The 22,770-nt window shown below is 42.3% G+C and overlaps 1 protein-coding gene across 1 annotated transcript in view; it reads right to left on the bottom strand.

The window, feature by feature from the left end:
- Positions 1–22,770, bottom strand: part of LOC126190385 (cytochrome P450 6k1-like) — a 173,869-nt gene that overhangs the window by 73,691 nt on the left and 77,408 nt on the right. The window contains exons 3-4 of the mRNA XM_049931018.1: positions 17,162–17,297; positions 4,115–4,276 (exon numbers count right to left, since the gene is read on the bottom strand). Of these exons, the coding sequence (XP_049786975.1) occupies positions 4,115–4,276; positions 17,162–17,297 (298 nt within the window). The remainder of the gene's footprint in view (positions 1–4,114; positions 4,277–17,161; positions 17,298–22,770) is intronic.

Consider the following 22,770-nt stretch of genomic DNA (forward strand, 5'->3'; position numbering starts at 1 on the left):
AAGTTTCATTCTAGAAACAATTTTTTGTCTTTAGAGTCTCAGTGAAATGCATTTGTGAATGAGGCAGTGCTACATGGAAAAGTAAAGTCTTAAATCGCTAAAATATTTATGAATCATTACATTCAGCGTGCCAACGGTCTTGTCGCAGTGGTAACACCGGTTCCCGGCAGATCACCGAAGTTAAGCGCTTCGGATTTGGCTAGCACTTGGCTGGGTGACAGTTTGGGTGTGCCGAGCGCTGTTGGCAAGTGGGTTGCACTCAGCGCTTGTGAGGTCAATTGAGGAGCTACTTGGATGATATGCGGCGGCTCCGGTTACGAAAACTGACAGCAGTAGGGAGAGCGGTGTGCTGACCGTACCCGCATCCAGTGACGTCTATCGGCTGAGAATGACACGGCGGTCGGTCGGCACCGTTGCGCCTTCCGACACCTGTTCGGCGTAGTTACTCGAGCTGTTTAGGTACCAGGGTAGTGTCCCATCACGTGACGGAAGATGTGACAGGGTAAGTAATCTGTTTGTATGTTGGCAGCGCTGTAGACTGTGTTAATATCGCTGACAGCGCTCTGCGCCCTCGGCAAGAGATTCTGTGGTTGGACGGACTAGCAGTTAGCGAGTGGATAGAGAAGTGTGTGAACATGTTTTTATTACTGGAGACTCTGTGTTGGTAGGACACGCATTGAAAAGTGAGATAAAATTTCTTATAATAAAATATGCAGGGAAAGGTATGATAATGGATGTATGGTTGATAATGTTTGGTTAGTGGAATTATTGACAGCTATATAATTTTTGGAACTGGATTCACATGAATAAGGTAAAATTTTCTAAATACATTGTTTGCTCTACAACAAAATCTTTCTTTTTCTAACCATATGCCTCATAGTAGTTAGAGTCTATAGTAGTTATAATATTTTTATTTAGCTGGCTGTTGTTGCTACTCGCTGTAATTGCTGTAGTTCGTTTTATGAAGATTTTCTCTGAGGTGAGTGACTTATCAAAAAGAATGGGGTTTCCACTATCGGGATTCGTGATTGAGTTTAGGCAATTAACAGAGTTTGAGGTAGTTTCATATTTGTTTATTTCATATTTTTTGGATTTGTATCATTGTTAGGATTTCTTGCAATTCAGGGCTATTCTTTTGCGTTAAGTAATGGAAGTTCAAATGGTTCAAATGGCTCTGAGCACTATGGGGGTTAACATCTGAGGTCATCAGTCACCTAAACTTAGCACTACTTAAACCTAACTAACCTAAGGACATCACACACATCCATGCCCGAGGCAGGATTCGAACCTGCGACAGCAGCAGTCGCGCGGGTCCGGACTTAAGCGAATAGAACCGCTCGGCCACACCGGCCGGCAAATAATGGAAGTAATGTTGTCAATATATAGCAGTCAGATTGTGTTGGGTTTGTATATTGTGGATAATAAATGAATAGGTTAAGTTTGAGTTGTATTTGTCAGGGAAAATTCTGTTGGTCAGTGCTTAAAAAAAAATTAAAGAGTTAGTTTCAACAGATTTATCTAACAACGGATCAGGCACGGAAGGGCGGCTATTCAAAAACTACATCCGATGCTTCGGCCCTCAAAAACGGGTTTAAATGTTAAAATGCGTTTACACAAACCCATCATGGAACCAATAACAAGTTATGGGAATGAGTTTTGGTAACTCATAGAAAGAAGAGCATGTAGACTTTCCCGAACTGACCGCGTAAGAAACAAGAAAAGAAGAGAAACGACTCAGACCCATTACAGTATTACGGACAGAATAGAAGAAAGACAGCTAGGATGATTAGAGCATGTCAAAAGAACTGAAAAAGACCGGTGGGCAGAGAAAGTACTTTCGTGCAATCGTCTGGAAGCAAAGGAAGAGGAATACTACGAAAAGGTTGGCTAAGGGCAATCCAAGAGGCGGCGAAGAAAAGAGGATTAGCAGAGGATGAGGAAGAATAGCGAGATCGATGCGACAGACGTCAGAGATGCGGGATGCGGCGCAAGCTGTAGGATCCCCGCGACAAGAAGAAGATATTTTAGCTCTTCTGCCCCCGTATCAGCCGTATTATATGATTTACACGCAAACAGAACCAGCAGTCCGTGACGGACTCCGATTTTTATTTTGATGTACTGAATCTCCCACAAAATTTAACGCAATTTGTAATCGTACAAAAGCTCATTTGGATTAAAATACATCTTTTAGTACGATCAATAGGTTGATTGACGCGATAACAATGACATCGCAAGCAACCATATCTAAAGGACGAGGCAGGGTATCAGCAGAGTGACTGTTAGAGGTTTTTCAGACAGCTAGAGATGTGTGTCATTTGAGACGGCAATTTATTTTCATTACAGATACTGGGGTTGTGGCAACACAATGGCAGCCATACTGAAGCGGTTCTGATATATGTTTCATTTGAAGTGGAAGCTGAAAATAAACAAACATTCGGCAAGGATTTTGTCTGTTATTCAGAACACAATATCACCTTAGATATCAAATGAAACTTCTGGATTTGTAACTCTGGATAAAACTACAACTATGATAAGTATATGCAAGAGAGTTGTGGATCTGGGTATATTACTAGCATGTGCTCGTTTAAATTCCAAAAAGTACAGTTTGCAGTTATTACTGTTGGATGCGAGGTCCGCCAGTTATGTAAAACACCGTTTTTCTCAGTACCCAAACATGTTTTGGAACCACTGTGCCGTCATTAGTGGGTTTTCGTTTTTATTTATTCTGCAATGTGAAAACTTTTTTTTAAATGATTTTAAAATTATGTGCATTTTTAGTTCAAACAACACATCGTTTCTTTTTTTAAAATACCTTTACATTTGGTGTGCATGAATTTTCTGGATCACTTTTGTGTTAATTACTACAGGTAGCTTGTCATGTGCAACCAAACGATGTAGATGAGATAGTTTTTTGCTGGGAGTTAACCTATCTTCTAGAATGTAATTTAGTTTTTCGCTATGTTTTCGCGCCTATTTTCGTTTTTACTTAAGTTTTCGTGTGGCAACCACTTCCATTCTCCGCAACATGCTGAGGTGTTGTGATGCACGCGTAACTATAGCACTTCTTAGCTAACTATAGCACTTCTTAGCTAAGAAGCACACAGAAAACACACACACGCACACACACACACACACACACACACACACACACACACACACACACACAAAGATGAAATGCAAACAAAATTCAAATTTGGCGCCGAACTCTCTGGGAACAAATGAACACTGACTGGGCTGGGACACACAACAAATCACAATCCCACTGTGTTCTGGTGAAGTGAAAAGTGTTTTACTATGTTATTTCTGGAAAATACTTATTATAGTTAGGTGTGCATCACAACATCTCAGCATGATGCGGTGAATGGAAATGCTTGCCACACGAAAACTTAAGTAAAAACGAAAATAGGCGCGAAAACATAGCGAAAAACTAAATTACATTCTAGAAGATACGTTAACTCCCAGCAAAAAACTATCTCATCTACATCGTTTGGTTGCACATGACAAGCTACCTGTAGTAATTAACACAAAAGTGATCCAGAAAATTCATGCACACCAAATGTAAAGGTATTTAAAAAAAGAAACGAAGTGTTGTTTGAACTAAAAATGCACATAATTTTAAAATCATTTAAAAAAAGTGTTCACATTGCAGAATAAATAAAAACGAAAACCCACTGATGACGACACAGTGGTTCCGAAACATATTTGGGTACTGAGAAAAACGGCGTTTTGCATAACTGGTGGACCTCACATCCAACAATTTTAACTGCAAACCCGGCCAATACTAGGAGCTGCAAATCAAAATGATGAATATGCAGTTTTTGTTTTCACGGTACGAAAGTATGATGACGCTTTGCAGAGAAGTATTACAATCTGAAAACCAATGGTCAGCGATGATTTGGAGGATCTAAGCAGAGAGGGAAAGTTATCATTGACAGAAATGTAAATATTGTTGGCCTATGCTGATACGCCACAAAAGATCGAAATCTTCGAGATACGAACAAGCGAGTCTTGCTCTTTGGAAAACGCTATAGTGAAGATGGATATGTAATTTCTGCAGTCCCTCCTGGTAGAGCCTGCCAGAAGCGCCCCGGAGCTCTTGAGTGGTGGTGCTCACCTCCTTGATGTCCAGCTCGACGGTGCCCTGGGCGGACAGCTTTGAGCGCAGGTAGTGCAGCATCTGCTGGTCGCAGCTCATCACCAGCGGAAACATGGCGCGCATCTTGCCCGACGTGAATGTCGGCGACAGCTTCGCCCGCAGGAACTTCCACTCGGGACCCTGGAACGCAAGCACACGTGTCTAGTCTCGTCCGCTTCTCTTGTTACGAACAAAACCGTAGGGCTCACAACCATGCGCAGCTTCTCCAACTCAGTTTTTTCTTGAGACTCATATCTCTCTATTAAAAACCATATACTGTTTTGAGTCATTACTTAACAAATCTATACTGTTGTCACCTCGGAAGAAAACATCAAAATACCTTAAATTAATACGAAACATCAAAATACTATATATTGATAAGATTAACTGTTTTTGTTAGAAAAAGGGAAAGAGTCATGCTGAGCAGGACTGAATAAGGGAGGGTTAGTGCTAAGAAGAATATATGGAGCGAATTTTAAAGAAGCAGGGTAAAATATGTGAATTAGGAGAAGAGATTACATTCGGCGACTAAATAGTGCACCATCTAAATTAGGTTCAAAATGGTTCAAATGGCTCTGAGCACTATGGGACTTAACTTCTGAGGTCATCAGTCCCCTAGGACTACTTAAACCTAACTAACCTAAGGACACCACACATATCCATGCTGAGGCAGGATTCGAACCTGCGACCGTAGTGGTCGCGCGGTTCCAGACTGGAGCGCCTAAAACCGGTTGACCACACCCGCCGGCTCTGAATTAGGAACGTACTAGATGCCTCCTGAGCTAGTTACATAAAAGGAAGGATACATCGTCGCAAAGTTCGTTTACCGTTACGCTTAATGACTAATTCACCTTTTTATGAAAATTCTTCTTCTACCACTGCAGGGTTAGGCCTAGCGCCTGTTCCGGTCTCGTCACACCATCCTCGATCTTCCCACTCTTCTCTTATTCTGTGATTTATAATCAGTTGATAGTGTAGGAAGTGTTTCTGTTGGCACACGAAATACGTGTTCTCTCCATTTTTATTTGTATTGGATTGACTTTGCGTTATTGGTTGGATTCCTAATTAGTCCCTTATTACTTCGTTTCTAATTTTGTCTTCTCGAGTACACCTTTTACAGACCTTAGAAGTTTCAATTCAGATGCTTCTTGTTGCCGTAAATCTTTTTTCTCAGCGTCCAACTTTCTGCCCCATATAATAAAACAGGAATTGCCACGGCTAGATACACTTTTACTTGAGTATCTTTTTTTATTCTGTTAAGATCAGAGCTGTCAGGCTGTCTCTTGAATCTAAGCAGGGTTCTAAATATTTTACATTTTGTTCACACTTGCGATACAACACGCAAAGAAGACACACTTAAATGGAAAATAGCCTTCACTGTGGAATATGTCTTCTTATTCCCGTCACTTTTAGAACAAATTTATTGCCGATTTGACAACAATTGCTATTTCTCGAATACTCGTTTGGACCTTTTTCCACATTGATCTTTTGAGCAGCGTTGAGTTAGTTTTATTTAGTTGTGACGATGTACCTGATACTTGGTGATGGGACATCAGACAGCTTTCAACAATCGAGTGGGCAGTCGACCGTTTTTGTTGTTCAGTCAGTTTTTTCAGTCGAATGAAATAACTGCATATTTTCTCCGGCCCACCCCAGCACTATGAACGTTTTATCTCGCTCTCCGGGTTCAAGTGATTTTACTTACATACTTTTTCACGTCTTTCGGTTGGAGACAAATATTGTATCTTATTTCAACGAGAGCTGAATAAACAGTACGATCTTGAAAATGAAGCATTTTCAGAATTAATTTTTTTATTCACTTAAATACGAAATTTTTATAATTGTGGCATTAAATGTGGAATTTTGATTGGTTTTAAAAGATTTATAACTGGTACTGCATTATAAGTTTATAGTTAAATAAGTGAACAATTACTTTGTAATTTAAATTTACTTAAGTTCTGTCTCTTTTTCTTCCGGCTAGTTTTCTCCCATCACCGATAATTCTGTTTCGGTAAATATTGAAGTGACGTGACAGAAAACAGAAGAGATACAATTTTCTTAATTATTAGGTCACTTAATCACTGTCACTTGTCGGAAGTATTTTTCTGCGAAAAAATTGCCATCAGTCGTTTATTACCGTTGAATTTTTTTTTAAAATAATATAGTTTCATAATATGACTCATCGTTGTAGATATTGGAAATTGCACTGAATTTATCTTCAGGTTCACTTTTTAGCCATGTGATTTCCTCCATTCCCACTGCACTGAGCGTTTCGGCATTCTGATCCAGACACAAAGTTCACTATCAAGAAAACGTCTGTTTATAAATATGGACGAAAAACTGCACTGAAAGCTACATATTGGCATACTACAAAAACCAAATATCGGAGCGGCAATAACAGTGACGACAGGAGATAACAGAGTTAAGTCAACGACAGTGTGTAGTCTGCTGGAAGAAATGGTCAGTTTTTCTGCATGAATAACTTCAAAATGGTTCAAATGGCTCTGAGCACTATGGGACTTAACTTCTGAGGTCATCAGTCCCCTAGAAGTTAGAACTACCTAAGGACATCACACACATCCATGCCCGAGGCAGGATTCGAACCTGCGACCGTAGCAGTCGCGCGGTTCCAGATTGTAGCGCCTAGAACCGCTCGGCCACACCGGCCGGCTGCATGAATAACTCTTCTACATAAAAAGGCATACAATAAATACGAGGGTTATTCGGAAAGTAAGGAACAATCGGTCGCGAGATGGAAACCACAATGAAAATCCGATGAAGTTTTGCACAGATGTGTTGGGCAGTGTCTCTAGTATGCCCGTCGATCGCGTTACGTCGTTCTTTTTAGTTCTGAGCACGCAGGGAGCACAGAAAGATACCTAGAACAATAGTGTCTCCCGGCAAGTACGAGGGCCCGGTGAGAAATTTCGCCTGAAGCTATGCAGCCAATATTACATCACTGTCAAGCGTTTCCTTCTTCAACACCATTATCAGCCGCATTCTGCAGGGGCAATGAAGATGCTCCTGCATCGTTTTCAATTGGAAATGTTTGATTACCCACAATACAGCGCATAATTGTCTCCCTCTGAGTATCATCTCTGTTCACATGAAACCGCTGGCTATGAAGACAACATTTTGGCACAGACAACGAGTGTAGAGAATTGGTGGAAACCACTGGCGGCTGCCTTCTATAAAGAGGGTATTGGAAAGCTGGTACAACGCTACGACAAACGTCTAAGTCGGATCGGCGACAATGGAGATAAGTAGCTGGAAGTTGTAGCTAATTGTTACAAATAAAACAGTTTTGATTTTCACTGTGGCTTCCATTTCGCGACCTATCGTTCCTTACTTGCCGAATAGCCCTCGTAGAACGTGATTTAACAATGGTAAACGATCGAATGTTTCCGTTCATCATTCGGTTGCTCCCAAGGACTGGTTTCACGCAACAGAATGAATGAATGAATAATTCAACCGAAACGAAAAACTACAACCGAATGTATCGACCGTTTTCTAACATCCGACTGAATGGGTAGGTTCCATTCCATTGTCGACACATGCGCACGTAACCGAAACCGGTTCCAGCATAAAATATATACTGTATACAGAATTAAAGTCGTTATACAACAACTGGTATAAGCCCTCACTGCTGTGGATTGCTTAGTAGGGCTCAAATAACAAGACGGACCTTCGAGTTTCTAGTACCTAAGGAATAGAAAACTGGATTCTGGGGAAATGTAGGAACATGCGAGGCAATACTGACTACGACTTCTCATAGAAGATGGTTAAGGAAAGGCAAACCTACGTTTATAACATTTGGAGACTCCTCGACAGTATTGACTGGAAGACTCTCTCTGAAATTCTGAGGGCAGCAGGAGTGAAATACAGGGAGCGAAAGGCTATTTACAACTTGACCGGAAACCGGACGGCAGTTATAAGAATCGAGAGGCATGAAAGGCGAGCACTGGTTGAGATGGGAGTCAGACAGGGTTGTAGCCTATCTCCGATGTTATTCAATCTGTGCACTGAGCGAGCAGAAAAGGAAACAAAAGAAAAATCTGGAGTGGGAACAGGGAGAAGAAATAAAAACTTTGAGGCTTCTCGATGACATTGTAATTCCCTCAGAGACAGGAAAGGACTTCGATGAGCAGTTGAACGGAATGGACAAGGACTTGAAAGGAGGGTTTAAGATGAACATCAACAAAAGCAAAACGAGGATAATGGAATGTAGTCTAATTAAATCAGGTGGTGGTGAGGGAATTAGACTAGGAAACGAGACACTTAAAGTAGTAGACGAGTTTTGGTATTTGGGGAGCAAACTAACTGGTGTTGACGGAAGTAGAGGATATAACATGTGGACCGGAAATGGCAAGAAAAGCGTTCCTGAGGAAGACAAATTTGTTAACATCGAGTATACATTTAAGTGTCAGGAAGTTTTTCTGAAACTATTTGTATGGAGTATAGCCATGTATGGAAGCGAAACATGGACGATAAATGGTTTAGACAAGAAGAGAATGGAGGCTTTCGAAATGTGGTGCTACAGAAGAATGCTGAAGATTAGATGGATAGATCAGATAACTAATGAGGAGGTACTGAGTAGGATTGGGGAGAAGAGGAAGTTGTGGTACATCCTGTTTAGAAGAAGTGATCGTTTGGTAAGACATATTCAGAGACATCAGTGGATCACCTTCACACTGCCAAAACTCACTCTACTACTACCGATAGCATAGTGGCTGTTGTAGTAATGGTAGTAGCAAGTATCGACTGGTTGTAATTTAAGTGCAGGTATTCACAGAGGTCCAGTGTGGCTGTAATTGTCGTATGACAGCCAAAATTGGTAGATATTCTAATGCAATAAAGCAGAACCAATAGACGCTGGAAAAATCTTAGTTCCAATTTTGGGCACCAGGTGCAAGTCTAACGCTGTTGATGCATGAAAGATGTATAGAAATCTTTCCATATGTAATGGATCAGAACGGGGCGGATGCAGAAAATGTCAAACAAATCAGAAAGGCACAATTTTGAACTCCGCTAACACAATTTGTTCAATATGATTACCGGAGACCTCGACGAGGTACTGCAACCGCAAAACGACGTGATCAACAGTTTCTCGTAGCTGTTCCGATCGAATCTGAGTAACGTGTTCCAGTAAACTGGCCTTCAGATCGGTTAGACAATGAACGTGTCCTTGGTAAACGCGTTCATTTAGACGCCCCCAGAGCCAAAAGTCATATGTAGTCAGATCAGGTGATCTTGCATCTGGAAAACCAATGGAAATAACACTTTCGTGGAAAGTCGCGTTTAGCAGTTCTTTCACTGTGCTATCGACGTGAGGTGTTGCCCCGTCTTGCATGAAAACAGCCGTTTGCACACGGTTGCGCTCTTCCAAAGCGGGGAATCACACGCTGTACAAGAAGATATCGATAACGTGCAGACGTCACGTTACACCTGACGGCCTCTAAGTGTATTCTCTTCAAAGAAGAACGGACCGAGAAAAAAGGTGCTTGTGAATCCACGCCACACAGTCTCATACGGCGAGTGCAGTGGATGGATCTTCGTGCACAACACGTGATTCAACAGTACCCCAAATTTGGCAGTTGTGGGTATTCACTGCACCCTCTACTGTAAGGTGTGTCCCGACACTCCACAGAAAATTGCCCGGCCACACGTCATCAACTTCGTTCCGCTCCAGAAACCGAAGAGCAAGCTCACAACATTACTGCCAACCATGAGGTTTTAGTTGCTGCACTGCCTCGATCTTGTACTGGTAGCAATGTAAAATTGACCGCAAAACGTTCCTTACTGTTGGCCACGGGACGGACGATTCTCGAGACACTGCGCGAGCATTAGTACTACCTGGGGCACATGCTGCGTGGTCAGTGATAGCAGCAACCTAGACAATGGCTTTTGGCGGGTTACTACGCCTTCCTCTTCCAGGTACCATACCAAGCTCAGCCGTGTTTTAGAATTTCATTATCATCTCCTTAAAACTACTTTATGATATAGGGCCTCTGCTATACTCGGCGATACTCTCTCAGTGCAACATTGAAATTGCCGACATTCACATAAAACAGTTTCACTAACAGTGCGCAATCTCTCTTCTCGATAGACTTTCTGTTCACTAACGTTATGGGTTATCAAATGACAGCGTGGATGTCATACCGTCATGCAAACATTGTACAGAAACAAATTTGCACCTTGTGGCCAACAATGGAACTAAATTTTTTCCAGCGTAAATCGGTTCCGGAAAAACGCATTAGCATATCTACCACGTTTCGCTGCCGTACAATACTTACAGTCCACACTCGAGCCCCGTGAGTAGCTGCACTTTAATTATAACCGCATGGTGATGGTAGTAGTAGTAGTAGTAGTAGTAGTAAAAGAAGACTAGTAGTAGTTTTATAATCCATGGATTACTTTTATAAGGATGTTTTCTGTGTTATACCATTACATTATACTAACAAGAAGCTTATTGAAATATGCGGAAATTTACATACTCACAGGTCTGGTCTTATAAGTAATTGGTTGTGGCCTTAAAATACGAACTATCTTTGCATTTGCCTGCAGTAATTTAGGGAAACCACGAAACACTTGAATCGGGATGGCCACATGTAGATTAGAGTCTCTATCCCCCCGAATACAGTGTCAGTTTGTTAAAAACAGTGGAAGCTCTTTCTGTTTATCTATAGTGTATAATACTGTTTTCTGCACACACGTTTCCAGAGAAGTTATTTCATAAGGTGAAATTCTAGTGCACCACTGTTCATTCGTTTTCCACACCAGTCACGCTACGTACTCTAAGCTGACATCAGGAATGCGACCATGACGTTTGGTTTCCATCTTGTGTGCCAGAACATCCCCTACAGGAAGATTGCGATTTATGATACAGTCGACGGCGAAGTCATTAGAGATGGAGCACAAGCTTAGATTAGCGACCGAATTCGGCCAAGACCTTTCTAAGACATTTCGCAGAATTTGCCTTAAGAAATTTAAGAAAATCACGAGTCCAGTGTCCTACCATTGTGCGGCCACAGCTGTCATCAAATGTCAAAAGGGATAGAGTTAATATCAGGAGTTTTTCTTCTCTTCGTAGTCCCAGCTCCCACCCTTGATGAATGGTCGAATGCCACGGCGGCCCTATGCTGCGAGGATGTGAGGCTACTGTTGCCAAAGACAGCGAATCAGCAAAGATGCGAGCAGCAAGCTATAGTTGGTAAGAGGCAGTCTAAAGTACAACACAAGGAAATCCATTTTGTTTGTTGTGCAGCGTTATTAAAAAAAACCACACAATTTAAAATTCATTTGATGAAAAGAAGAGGATTAAATATTCCGATTACCATTACTAGAGCTCTGATAGTTGCGTAAATAACCACTAAAGTGCTCTTTCTCTAAGGAGTGCTACTACGTGTGGCGTTCAATAAGTAATGCAACACATTTTTTTTCTCAAAGCTGGTTCGTTTTAATCAGGACTCCAGAACACCATATTATTGTCTACTCTTTTGGATACAAACTGCTATTCTTCAACATAATGTCCGTTCAATGCTACGGCCTTACGCTACCTTACAGGGAGGGCCTATATTCCCACATGGTAACACTGTACTGGTTGACGTCAGAGCCAACGTCTTGCTGCACCAATAACCTCACCATCAACAACTCAACAACTTACTGCTTCCCGTGGAGTGCATCCTTCATTGGGCCAAACAGATGGAAGTCGGAAGGTGCGAGATCCGGACTGCAAGGTGGTTGAGGCAGAACAATACGTCGAAGTTTTGTGAGTTCCTCCCGAGTGTGCAGAATTGTGTGAGGCCTCTCGTTGTCATGAAGAAGGAGAAGTTAGTTTGCATTTTTGTGGCGATGAACATGCTGAAGTCATTTCTTCGATTTCCTGGGGGTAGCACAGTACACTTCAGAGTTGACCATTGGACCATGAGGCAGGACATCAAATAGAATAACTCCATCAGACTTCCAGACACGTTTCATCGCCTCTGACGATGTTGGAAAAAATTATGAAGATCAGACTCGTAACGCGCAAGGAGTTCCCCACAGATGGCTTTGTTGCTCTTTATGTTAGGCGGCGAGGAAACCAGCGGGCACAACACACCTTTGAGTACCACAACTAGTGGATGAGTGTGTCGACAGCGAGGTGTCTAATTGTGATCCGTCGGTCACTTCGAATGCGTGTCCGCACCTTACAACATTATAGGTGTCACGCGGGAGGTCGGACAGGTTTGCTCAACCTTATTGCGACGATGACAGACGCCACGCCCAACGACTCACCGTTCTTTTGTTCACTGCCAGGTCTTCGCAAATATTCTGCAGGCGCCCACGAATATCTGCGATGCCTGGCTTTCCGCCAAAAGAATCTCAATGACAGCTCTCTGCTTGGAACACACCTCCGTTACGGACGCCATTTTGAAGGTAACGCACAGCACCGCCACGTGTTGGAACTTCGTGGAACTATAGGGGCTGATGCGGGACTATTTCCATGATGTTCCACAACAAACTGCGCATTTTTTCAACCGAGATTGAGAGAGAAAAAGTTAGTTTCACTAGTTATTGAACGCTCTTCTTATTCGTGATGTTATGACGTTGCGCTGTCGTGCTCCTTACTCATCGCTGGCTTCTGGAATTTTCGAAGCTGAGTGCGCCTTTCTCTGGCGGGGGATTGTCTTCCTGCTTAACGTCAACAGTGCCCAAGCGCTATTGGTCACACGCTGCAGGAGTGTGCAGAGTGTCTTTGCTGCGGATAAATTGACTGAAAAATTTGTTAGAAAGGCGATTTGGGGTAAAAGTATTTTAGTTATTCAGTTTATTCACGGAAAGGCGCTCGGGAATATTTTTAGAATTTTGAAGGAGACAGCATCATGTTGTTACGCTATAACTTCCAAAGCGGAATATATTGCTGTTAGTACATAAATGAAAAAGGCTGCCGTGATCAATGATTACCTGTTAAATTAATCTGGAAGTGCATCGTAGCCATGGTTGCTTCAGCATGAATAGGAGATGAGCTTAAGTGTTAGTAGAAGAGTGGATGCACGTAAACATTGTTAGGGAGTGCGTTACTTGCCAAAGGGCTAATAAATGGAAGTGTATACAGATTTTTAGCGTTATTATTTCAGTGAGGCATTTTCCATTTCATAACTGAAGAACTTAACATTTGAAAAGTACAAGAGACACATATTGGTGTTAGGCAAATGGTCAGGATTATTTAGTAACTAAGGACATTCTCTCTGTAAAGCTTCCATACTCGTGTCCGATAGCTGCAAAGTCAACTGTATAACATTAAACGAGATTTATATTTGTTGCGGTGAGAGGTAAGACATTTCACTACTCTAGCAGACCCAGTTCCCGTCAGGTGTAGTACGGCTACCACGTAGCGTAAGGTTTTCTGCGTTATTGAGTTCGGAAGAAGTGAGTGGAGGACATTTCGGCACCGATTCAGCTTTGAACCACCAACTAGGGTAAGTATAAGTCTTTGGTTTCAGCAGTTTCAGTATACTGGTTGTATCCGCAAAGGAGTCGACTGCGTGTGTCGGATGAGGACGTGAGATAGATTGAAGAAAGCCTTGTGTGTAGTCCAGTCGACCAATAAAGAGAACTAGGAGTGCCTCAACCAACTGTAAGGCCTGTTTTGAGTCCCCGTTTACATTGTAAGTCCTACTACTTATAATTGGTGCAGCTCTTGTTGAAAAGGACAAAGAAAACCGTATCGAATTTTGTGACGACATGGTAAGGAAGATGGGCAATGGAACGTTTCTCCGCACTTAATTTTTAGCGACGAAGTGGCGTTTCATCTTTTTGGAAAAGTGAGTAGACAGAGTTCGCATCTGTGTCCTACAAAATCCCCGTACAACATTGCAACCCGTTTTTTCCTTATAAAAAAACAAATTTTATGCAAGGTTCTTATTTGCAGACGGAATCTCGTTAGTGGAATAGCGCTCCTGAGCGTTGTGACAATGGCTTTTTCCTGAACTCGCGGGGACTCAAGAGCCTTCATTTTTCAACAGGATGTAGCTCCACCCTATCGACATCTTTGTGTCTAAACATTTTTGTGTAAATTTCTTCTTTTAGATGGACAGCTTACATGGGGAAAGAAGCCCTTGATCTTACGTTCTGGCTGCTGAGATATAATCTGACTCCATGCGACTTTTTCTTGTGGGGATTTATAAAAAGAAGCAGTTTACACCCCACCTCTACCGACAACTGTGACCGGTCTGGAGAACCCGGACATAGCTGCAGTAAACTCAGCAACACACGCGTGGAACGAGTTCGGCTGCCGCTTACACTTTTGTCACACAGCGGAACGGAGACACGTCGAACGTTTATAATCCGTGTTTGTAAACCTTACAACTTTCTGTTTCTATCTGTACCGTATCTTACGGACTATAAGACGCACTTCCTTCTTCGAAAAATTGCTTCCAAAACTCAGGCGTTTTGTACTCAAGATTAATACAGAAATGTCCAGTGCTTGATTTAAAATTCCCGCCAGTCTTAAAAAATGGCCATATATTCGATGCCGCGGAAAACCTATCTCTAGCTGGGAACATTGGATTCAACTGGCAGCAGCAGTGGACCGATGCGACGAACATGGGTTGCCGGGATTCACAAGCCTGCTAACATTGTTCCGCTCCCGCCCTGCCATCACTAACCCAGAAGACCCTCTAGCCTATGATGCGTCATTGCAGTTTATGCTGCCAGTGCAATTAAATTGAAAGTGATTTGCGTTAGCGGTAACGGTATGATATTTTTGTTAGTAGCTAATGGAAAAAGATAAAAGGTATTCGCATGATGAAGGCTATAAACTGAAAGTAGTAGCATATGCTGAAGAACATGGAAACAGAGCAGCTGGGCGGAATTTCCGCGCTCCACCAACAGGAAAATGCATTCGCGATTGGCGGGCAGGTGAAGAACTGAAAAAAATGAGGAAGACAAAATGTTCAAACATAGAACCGAATGAAAAACGGCCAAAACTAGAAGACGACGTATTGAAGTGGATTCAAGGACATCGTCAAAATGGCATTGGTATTAATACAAAAATGATCCAGACACACGCTCGTAAGCTAGCGCTACAGTGGAACGTAACAGACTTCAAGGCTGGAGTTGGCTGACGCTACAGTTTAATGAAGCGTCATGGGTTTAGAGTGCAAACCAAAACCAAAATATATAAAAAAAATGCCACGACAGTATGAAGAGAAAATATTAATTTTCCATCTCTTTATTATTCAACATCGGAAGAAAACCAATGTGGAACTAAGCCAAACAGCGTAGATGGACGAAACTCCTGTGACATTTGATGTGCCACAGAACTGTTCCCATGAAAAGTGCTAAAACTGTAACTATAAAAACAAGTGGACTTGAAAAATATGCAGTACACTGTTGTCCTTTCCTGTCGTGCTGACGGTACTAAACTTAACACAATGATCAATTTCAAGCGCAAAATAATGCCAAAACTTTCTGAAATATCGCCAGGTATTGTTGTTCACGTACATGACAAAGGGTGGATGGACGAGGCTAGTATGAAGTTATGGATTAACAAAAAGTGGGAGAGAAGATTTCTTTTCTTGTCCTAGACCAGTTTAGTTGTCATTTTAAAAATTCTGTGAAAGAGCAGCTGAGACAAGGAAATACAGAGCTTGCTTTTATTTCGAGAGGACTTACTTCCCAATTGCAACTTCTTGATGTTTCGATAAATAAACGATTTCAAATGTATATGAGAGAGGAATGGGGCAAATGGATGCTGGATGACATCGAACATGAATTCACGCCCAAGGGATCTTTAAAACGATCTACAGTCAAGCAAGTTTGTGGATAAAACAGTTGTAGTCTAGAATGAGAGAAAAAATTATTGTTAAATCTTCCAAGAAATAACGCTCACGATGACAGAGAAGCCCGAAGCCCATCTTATATATGAAGAGGACAACAATGACGACGAAGACGAAGAAGAAGAACAAAAAAGTTCAGAAGACAATTTTCAGGAATTTTAAAGGTCAGTTCGGTTTTATAAACTAAGAATTTCTTTATTCTTGTTTTCCAATCTAATGATAAAAACTGTAAAAATGTTATTTTTAAAAAATTGCTTAAAATTAAGGTTCATTTTGTAGTCCGTAGCGTCTTAGAGCCATAAAATAAGGTATATGGATTAATCATAAGCAATGTCGTTGTTGTTGTGGTCTTCAGTCCTGAGACTGGTTTGATGCAGCTCTCCATGCTACTCTATCCTGTGCAAGCTTCTTCACCTCCCACTACCTACTGCAGCCTACATCCTTCTGAATCTGCTTAGTGTATTCATCTCCCTCCACGCTGCTCTCCAGTACCAAATTGGTGATCTCTTGATGCCTCAGAACATCACCTACCAACTGATCCCTTCTTCTAGTCAAATTGTGCCACAAACTCCTCTTCTCCCCAATTCTATTCAATACCTCCTCATTAGTTATGTGATCTACCCATCTAATCTTCAGCATTCTTCTGTAGCACCACATTTCGAAAGCTTCTATGCTCTTCTTGTCTAAACTATTTATCGTCCACGTTTCACTTCCATACATGGCTACACTCCATACAAATACTTTCAGAAACGACTTCCTGACACTTAAATCTATACTCGATTTTAACAAATTTCTCTTCTTCGGAAACGCTTTCCTTGCCATTGCCAGTTTACATTTTATATCCTCTCTACTTCGATCATCATCAGTTATTTTGGTCCCCAAATAGTAAAACTCTTTACTACTTTAAGTGTCTCATTTCCTAATCTAATTCCCTCGCCATCACCCGACTTAATTCGACTACATCCCATTATCCTCGTTTTGCTTTTGTTGATGTTCTTCTTATACCCTCCTTTCAAGACACTGTCCATTCCGTTCAACTGCTCTTCCAAGTCCTTTGCTGTCTCTGACAGAATTACAAAAGCAATGTGTATTTCATGAAATAAAAATTAATTCAGTTGGATCCATCATTTTCAGTAACGCTGTGTGCTTCGCGCACGCGTGCAGATACTATAGCTGAGAGCGCAGGCTGGTGCCGCCGCTCGCCTACCTTGATGACGAAGAGGTTCCTGGTGCCCAGGGGGTCGGACTGCTCATCGCTGGTGTTGTAGCGGTCGGCAAACGTGGCGAAGTCCTTCACCAGCACAGAGCGCAGCAGCTCCGGCGACCGGATCAGCACGGCGGGCCTGCGGGCAGCGGCTCTCTCAGGGGCTGTCCACAGCTAAATACACTACGTCACGGGAAATTTCCCAGCTCTTCAGAAACTAAGCGTTGATTCTGCCTATGTTAAGAGGCGTCTCAAAAGAGTAAGTTACACTATATTATGGTAGGTCAAGTAACTTACACTGCACTTGAAAGCGACGCAGATACGTGACACTACTTTTCAATGTACCGCGTCTATTTAAATATCAGTCGGAAAGTTCTACAAAACACTCAGTTTCTGAACGGTAGGAATCCACTCCTTGCTCACGGAACTATTCGAAGACTGCTGTTCGAACATCCTCATCGGTGGCAAATCTGCAATTGTCGCGTATCAGTTCCTCAATTGCTTGGACATTGTCATCTGCGGTCGATGTCGGTGGCCTTCCTTCCCGATCAGCATCACGCACGTTTTGTGACATTGGCCATATTGTTGCACCATTTCACTACGGCCGGACCTACAGTGTGTCTGGTCCATATATCGCCAGAATTTTACCCGAATCTGTGTACATTTTAGACGTTTAGCACACAAGAACTGTGCTGTCCCGCGTATTTCGGCTTTGGAGTACGTTTCCAGTTGCTGCGCCATTTCATTTCCATACTGTAAAGCACTTGCTAATCACACCGCAACAGAATTCCCTCTATAGGAAACCAGGAACATGTTCTCTCTTATGACGATGCGGCACACTTGTTGCGCAATACTCTTAGTGTACGACAACATGAGTAACTTACTTTTTGAAGTCCCTCGTAGTATATTGGAGAATAGGTTATACAGTGTGGGGCAAGGAATTATCCCAAACTATAGAAGTTAATAAAAGAAAAATTAAAAATGCTAGAAAACACCTATTTATTACCTAAACAAATACCTGGAAGTTCCATTTTATTAAGTTCTGGACATCAAATCCTGCAAGTGACGTCCTTCGTTGTCAATACACAGCTGCAGCTGGTTTATAAAGTTCTGCATTTCTCTATGGAGCATCTGTTGTGGAGTGCGGCTTCTTTCAAGTCGTATAGCATCCTTCAAGGCTCCCAGCGTGCTTGGGCGGTGTTTCAAAACTTCATCTTTGAGATAATCCCAAAGAAAGAACTTGCACGGATTTAGATCAGGCGAACGTGCAGGCCATGGAATGTCGCCGTACCGTGAGATCAAACCATCGGCAAAGATTTTACTCAAAACATTCATCGAATGTCGAGCAGTGTGGGCTGTGGTACCATCCTGCAAACTAAACGAGCCTAATATACATTTGTTGAAGTTTTGGTTAAAAAAGGTTTTGGGTCACGATAACATATTGTCCGCTATTGGCGGCAACAGCATGGTTTTTTCTCCTCAAAGAAAATAAGGTCCAATGATTTCCTCAGCACTGATTGCACACCAGACTGTGACTTATCACGTAGAAAGGACTCTCATGAATTTCCTCAGGTCTCACATAATTCCAGTAATGCATATTCTATTTGTTAAGACGTCCATAAAAATAAATATGTGCCTCATCACTGGAGAAAATGTGCGCGTCTTGAGAAACGTTTCCAATCAAGTCTTCACAAGATTGTCGTTGATTTTGCCAGTCATATACAGTTCTTTAGCGATCTCCATTTCATTCGGATGAAACTGAATGTCTTTCATGGAGAACCCGACGCACAATACGGCTAGGCTGTGCAAGCGACGACGTGTGCTTGCGAACAGAACGTTTACAGGACTGCGAAACTGACCTTCTGACACCCTTAACGTTTTAGGGAGTTCTAACGGTCCTCTGTTCACCAACTCTCTTTTCCATAACACTGCTACACCGACAGAAGTTCTTTACCCATAACAGAATCGATTTACGATCGGGACTCACTGTTTCGACGGAGGATTTGATATCGAGTACACATATAACGCTGTACTGCAATTATATACCGATTTTCGGAAAAACAGGTTTCGACAGCAAAAGCAGGTTGTTCGTTTGACCACGCCATGTTTGCAACTAAAAGCGGTACCAAACTAACCGCCCACTTCCACTGTGACCGTGGAGCCCGTACCCACTCTTCCATCGTCCTTTCCTTGCAGTACCGCCTTAAAGTTAGGGACAATTCCCAGCCCCACACTATACATCAATGCTACAGCCTCCATTAGATCTCATCAAGGCAGTGAGGAATTCAAAACTAAATTAGGAGATTTCATACCATCAAAAGTATTCTCAGCAGCCGCACAAGAATTTTTCAGATTTTTAAACTGGATAAATGCACAAGTTTCTAGTGGTAGCTTCAGCCTGAGTCAAATGTGATATCACTGAGCTTCGCATCAGTTTATGCTGACTCTCGATAGTCGATACACTGTCCATAGTCTCCACATATTTCCTACAACGGAAGACAACGACTGAGTGGACAAGAAACTAAATAAAAGAAGAATAAAAATGGTCTCTAATATTTTTGGGAAACGAAATAGGATTTTCAAAATTAAGTTTCCTAACCGTCTGAAACGAAAAGTTTACAATGGTTATTTTTAATCAGTAATTATGTGATATAATTCTTTATATGTATATGTGATGTCTGTTCTTTCGGACATGTGCACACCAGGCTCTAACTCTTACAGAAATTGGCGAAATACCGCGAGTAATGAGAACAATAGTCAGGAACACTACATTAGGAATACATGGGTAAGATGAGAGTTTGGGTCTGACAGGAGGCATGCTACACTACTGGCCATTAAAATTGCTACACCAATAAGAAATGCAGATGATAAACGGGTATTCATTGGACAAATATATTATACTAGAACTGACATGTGATGACATTTTCACGCAATTTGGGTGCATAGATCCTGAGAAATCAAGACCCAGAACAACCACCTCTGGCCGTAATAACGGCCTTGATGCGCCTAGGCACTGAGGCAAATAGAGCTTGGATGGCGTGTACAGGTACAGCTGCCCATGCAGCTTCAACACGATACCACAGTTCATCAAGAGCAATGACTGGCGTATTGTGACGAGCCAGTTACTCGGCCACCATTGACCAGACGTTTTCAATTGGTGAGAGATCTGGAGAATGTGCTGGCCAGGGTAGCAGTCGAACATTTTCTGTATCCAGAAAGGCCCGTACAGGACCTGCAACATGCGGTCGTGCATTATCCTGCTGAAATGTAGGGTTTCGCAGGGATCGAGTGAAGGGTAGACCCACGGGTCGTAACACATCTGAAATATAACGTCCACTGTTCAAAGTGCCGTCAATGCGAACAAGAGGTTACCGAGACGTGTAACCAATGGAACCCCATACCATCACGCCGGGTGATACGCCAGTATGGCGATGACGAATACACGCTTCCAATGTGCGTTCACCGCGATGTCGCCAAACACGGATGCGACCATCATGATGCTGTAAACAGAATCTGGATTCATCCGAAAAAATGACGTTCTACCATTCGTGCACCCAGGTTCGTCGTTGAGTACATCACCGCAGACGCTCCTCTCTATGATGCAGCGTCGAGTGTAATCGCAGCCATGGTCTCCAAGCTGATAGTCCGTGCTGCTGCAAACGTAATCGAACTGTTCGTGCAGAGGGTTGTTGTCTTGCAAACGTCGCCATCTGTTGACTCAGGGATCGAGACGTGGCTGCACGATGCGTTACAGCCATGCGGATAAGATGCCTGTCATCTCGACTACTAGTGATACGAGGCCGTAGGGATCCAGCACGGCGTTCCGTATTACCCTCCTGAAACCAACGATTCCATATTCTCCTAACAGTCATTGGATCTCGACCAAAGCGAGCAGCAATGTCGCGATACGATAAACCGCAATCGCGATAGGCTACAATCCGACCTTTATCAAAATTGGAAAGGTGATGGTACGCATTTCTCCTCCTTACACGAGGCATCACAACAACGTTTCACCAGGCAACGCCGGTCAACTGCTGTTTGTGTATGAAAAATCGGTTGGAAACTTTCCTCATGTCAGCACGTTGTAGGTGTCGCCACCGGCGCCAACCTTGTGTGAATGCTCTGAAAAGCTAATCATTTGCATACCACAGCATCTTCTTCCTGTCGGTTAAATTTCGCGTCCGTAGCACGTCATCTTTGTGGTGTAGCAATTTTAATGGCCAGTAGTGTAGGTAGTGAATGTAGTTGCGGCAGTCACTCTGTCCGGATGGCTCAGTGGTCAGAGCATCTGACTAGCAGGCTAGTGCAGCACAAATTTTAAATTTTCTCCATTGATTTCAATTAATGCCCACTCGCAACCCGTCTGTAATTCTTTTGTGTATATTGTTTTTCTTTTTCTTCTTTCTTTTATTCTACTTTGAACTCATATATTTGATGGTTTAGAATACTTGTTTTGTTCTATAATATGAAACGTAACTTGTTTCTTTTATTAATATTGCTACATGAATTTCTTTTAAATGAGAATGTGTGTCAATGTACGTTTGATCTTCTTTGTAATGCTCTTCTGAAATGTGCTGTGTGGAACTACATCTATAGGTCGCGCAGGATTCGGTGCCCGATGCTCAGTGACCAGTTTTCGTCCAAAGCGAAGGGAGAGTTCATTCGTCCGTTCAAAAGGGGAGACTAACAAGCGTTTGCCACCTTTCGGCCGGTCGGCGATGACAGAAGCAACGCGCACGCCCTAAAGTCTTTCCCAAACGATGTTACAGAAACTATTCAGTAAAAAAATTCATCTTTGCTATACTTGTAGCTTCATAATGATGTGCCCATCATTTCGTTAATGTTCATAGTTATTGCGATATTTGCGTGGAAGTAAAACACTGCGCGAAATTCGAAAAAGTTTGCAATGAAAAATAGGGGTCACTTTGATTTTGCGTTCGGTGCGTATTTAGTAATATGTTTCTGTGTATGAAATTTAGCTAACATATTGAATTTTTCTTTAGACTTGGCTAGAGATCTGTTTTTGTCACCAGTCTCTAGAAAATTTATGTGACGTAGCGCACTCATTTGTGATCGCACCGTGCCAGCGATGAAGCCAGAGTGAAATATCCACGACATTCCTCATATTTCATAAACGGTTTGAGGTACCAAAATTTATCATGTCAACAAGAGAAATGTGTACGTTTTACTAAAAATTCCTCACTCGTGACACTTCTCTGAAAGTTACGAATGGTTAACAAACCAGGCGAAAATAAATCGCTGCATTTTCGATGGAATTCTTTTTAGATATTAACCAAAGAAGAGGTGACAGATCTTTTTGAATGGTCACCGTCCAAGTGTGGGTGTGAAGGAGCCCCGCTTAATATTTACAAAAAATTGTGAGTGTAGGCTTCAGATTAGTGTTCGGTATTTCCCCTACTGCACCTGCCCGTAATCCCCACCACTACCATTCTCCCCACGCATCTACCGGCCACGGTATTCTGTGTGCACTACAATACTCACAAGGGAACCTCCCCATCGCACCCCCCTCAGATTTAGTTATAAGTTGGCACAGCGGATAGGCCTTGAAAAACTGAACACCGATTGATCGAGAAAACAGGAAGAAGTTGTGT

The sequence above is a fragment of the Schistocerca cancellata genome, chromosome 1 (assembly GCF_023864275.1).
Source record: "Schistocerca cancellata isolate TAMUIC-IGC-003103 chromosome 1, iqSchCanc2.1, whole genome shotgun sequence".
Classification (NCBI taxonomy): Eukaryota; Metazoa; Arthropoda; class Insecta; order Orthoptera; family Acrididae; genus Schistocerca; species Schistocerca cancellata.